Source organism: Vollenhovia emeryi, unplaced genomic scaffold (genome assembly GCF_000949405.1).
Source record: "Vollenhovia emeryi isolate VEMERY1.0 unplaced genomic scaffold, V.emery_V1.0 DF939801.1, whole genome shotgun sequence".
In the NCBI taxonomy this organism is placed as follows: Eukaryota; Metazoa; Arthropoda; class Insecta; order Hymenoptera; family Formicidae; genus Vollenhovia; species Vollenhovia emeryi.
The window spans coordinates 2367-4263 of record NW_011966565.1 but is presented as its reverse complement, the minus strand read 5'-3'; the positions used below and the strand labels follow the sequence as shown (position 1 = coordinate 4263).

The 1897-nt window shown below is 46.8% G+C and overlaps 1 protein-coding gene across 1 annotated transcript; it reads left to right on the top strand.

Moving 5' to 3' along the window:
- Window positions 1-315: 315 nt before the first annotated feature.
- LOC105556753 (cyclin-dependent kinase inhibitor 1C-like) lies at window positions 316-1892 on the top strand (the record flags this gene model as incomplete). Its single annotated transcript, XM_012003854.1, has 2 exons — window positions 316-790; window positions 1810-1892. Coding segments are annotated over exons 1-2 (557 nt in total), but the record flags the coding sequence as incomplete, so codon positions are not given.
- Window positions 1893-1897: the final 5 nt, after the last annotated feature.

The following is a 1897-nucleotide window of genomic DNA, read 5'->3' as shown; positions in this document are numbered from 1 at the left end:
GAGAGCGAGTGTGCGAGCGAGTAACCGAGAGAGCGGGAGAGAGAGCAGGAGAGAGAGCGAGTGTGCGAGCGAGTGACCGAGAGAGCGGGAGAGAGAGCAGGAGAGAGAGCGAGTGTGCGAACGAGTGACCAAGAGAGCGGGAGAGAGAGCAGGAGAGAGAGCGAGTGTGCGAGCGAGTGACCGAGAGAGCGGGAGAGAGAGAGAGAGAGAGAGAGAGAGAGAGAGAGGGAGAGGGAGAGAGATAGTGAACAAAGGGAGCTTTCCAGCAAGCGGCACAAGTCGACACAAGTGTCGTTCTGTCTTTATTATTCATTGAATGCGAAGAAAGACAGAACGACATTTGTGTCGACTTGTGTCGCTTGCTGGAAAGCTCCCAAAGAAACCAGGCTATAAACTCTCTCTCTTTATAATAGTACAATACATTACTACATTATTCCATTTTATTTCAGCTAGAAGTTTACAAGGAAGGTTGCCACCGCCGCTGTCACCGTCGCTGCCACCGCCGCTGCCACTGGCACCTCCACCGACCCCCTTACCGGGGGTTTTACCGGTACCACCACCGGCAGGCCTACCGGCACCGGCAGCCGTAGCAGCGCGGGCTCCAGCACTGGCAGCCCTACAAGCGCCGGCTCCAGCGCCGGCTCCAGCGCTGGCTCCACCACCGGCTCCAGCACTGGCAGCCTTACAAGCGCCGGCTCCAGCGCCGGCTCCAGCACCGGCAGCCTTACAAGCGCCGGTTCCAGCGCCGGCTCCAGCACCGGCTCCAGCACCGGCTCCAAATATTAAAAAAGTAAGTACATATCTTTATAAAGTTGACATACGTTGACAGGTGAGTCAAAAATTATCCGCACTTTTCGTTCTACTTATTTACAAAAAATTTATTTGTGTTCTAATTTATCTTTCTTATTTATCTTATTCTAATTTGTCGTTCTAATTTATTTACACAAAAATAGGGGTTCAATATGTACGTCAATTGTCAACATAGTCTCCTCCCCAATGTACTTGGTCCAGCGGTGCACAAGCTTGCGTATACCTTCCGAGAAGGTTTTCGGTTGGTCGCAAAGCCACTTTTGCATCGCTTCCTGCACGTCTACGTCTGTAGAAATTTGACGAGCTCGCAATGCATCCTTGAGCGGCCGAAACAGATGAAAGTCGAAGGGAGCAAGATCTGGGCTTGCAGGAAGCGGTGCAAAAGTGGTTTTCTTCTTGGAAAAAATACACCTTCTTTGGAAGCAATACGCTTTTGGACCGCTGGACCAAGTGCATTGCCAAGGGAGGAGACTATGATGAAAAATGACGTACATATTGAACCCCTATTTTTGTGTAAATAAATTGTCGAACGAAAAGTGCGGATAATTTTTGACTCACCCTCGTACATTATTCATATTGACACATACATGCTTATCTATTATGATTTTATTTATGTATGTACCAATATGACCTGTACACGCACTAGTACATACGTGCGTTCATGTGCATGTATGGAATTGTATTTTACATGTATACGGTACACACACACGCGCATACACGCACGTATGTATTATGCACTAAGGTTGGAGTCTCATGGACTTATTTTTTTCGCGTAACGCGTATCGTGCAACTAATCAGAAGTGTTCCGTGTTTTATATTACATGAAATTAAATGTTTGTAGTTATTTTGATTGGTAATACGCGATACGTGGAAAATATTAGTCCATGAGACTCCAGCCTAATAATACAAATAGATACACATAAGAAGCATGCACGTCAATATGAATTACATGAGTATATTATTTATGTGAAAAAATAATAAAATATTATTATATTTCAGCAAGTCCATCAACTCCTGCGGAGGGCAGCGGCCAAGGAGCGACGGAAGAAGGCCGCATGGAGCCGGAACTGTTCAGCACCCGGGTATA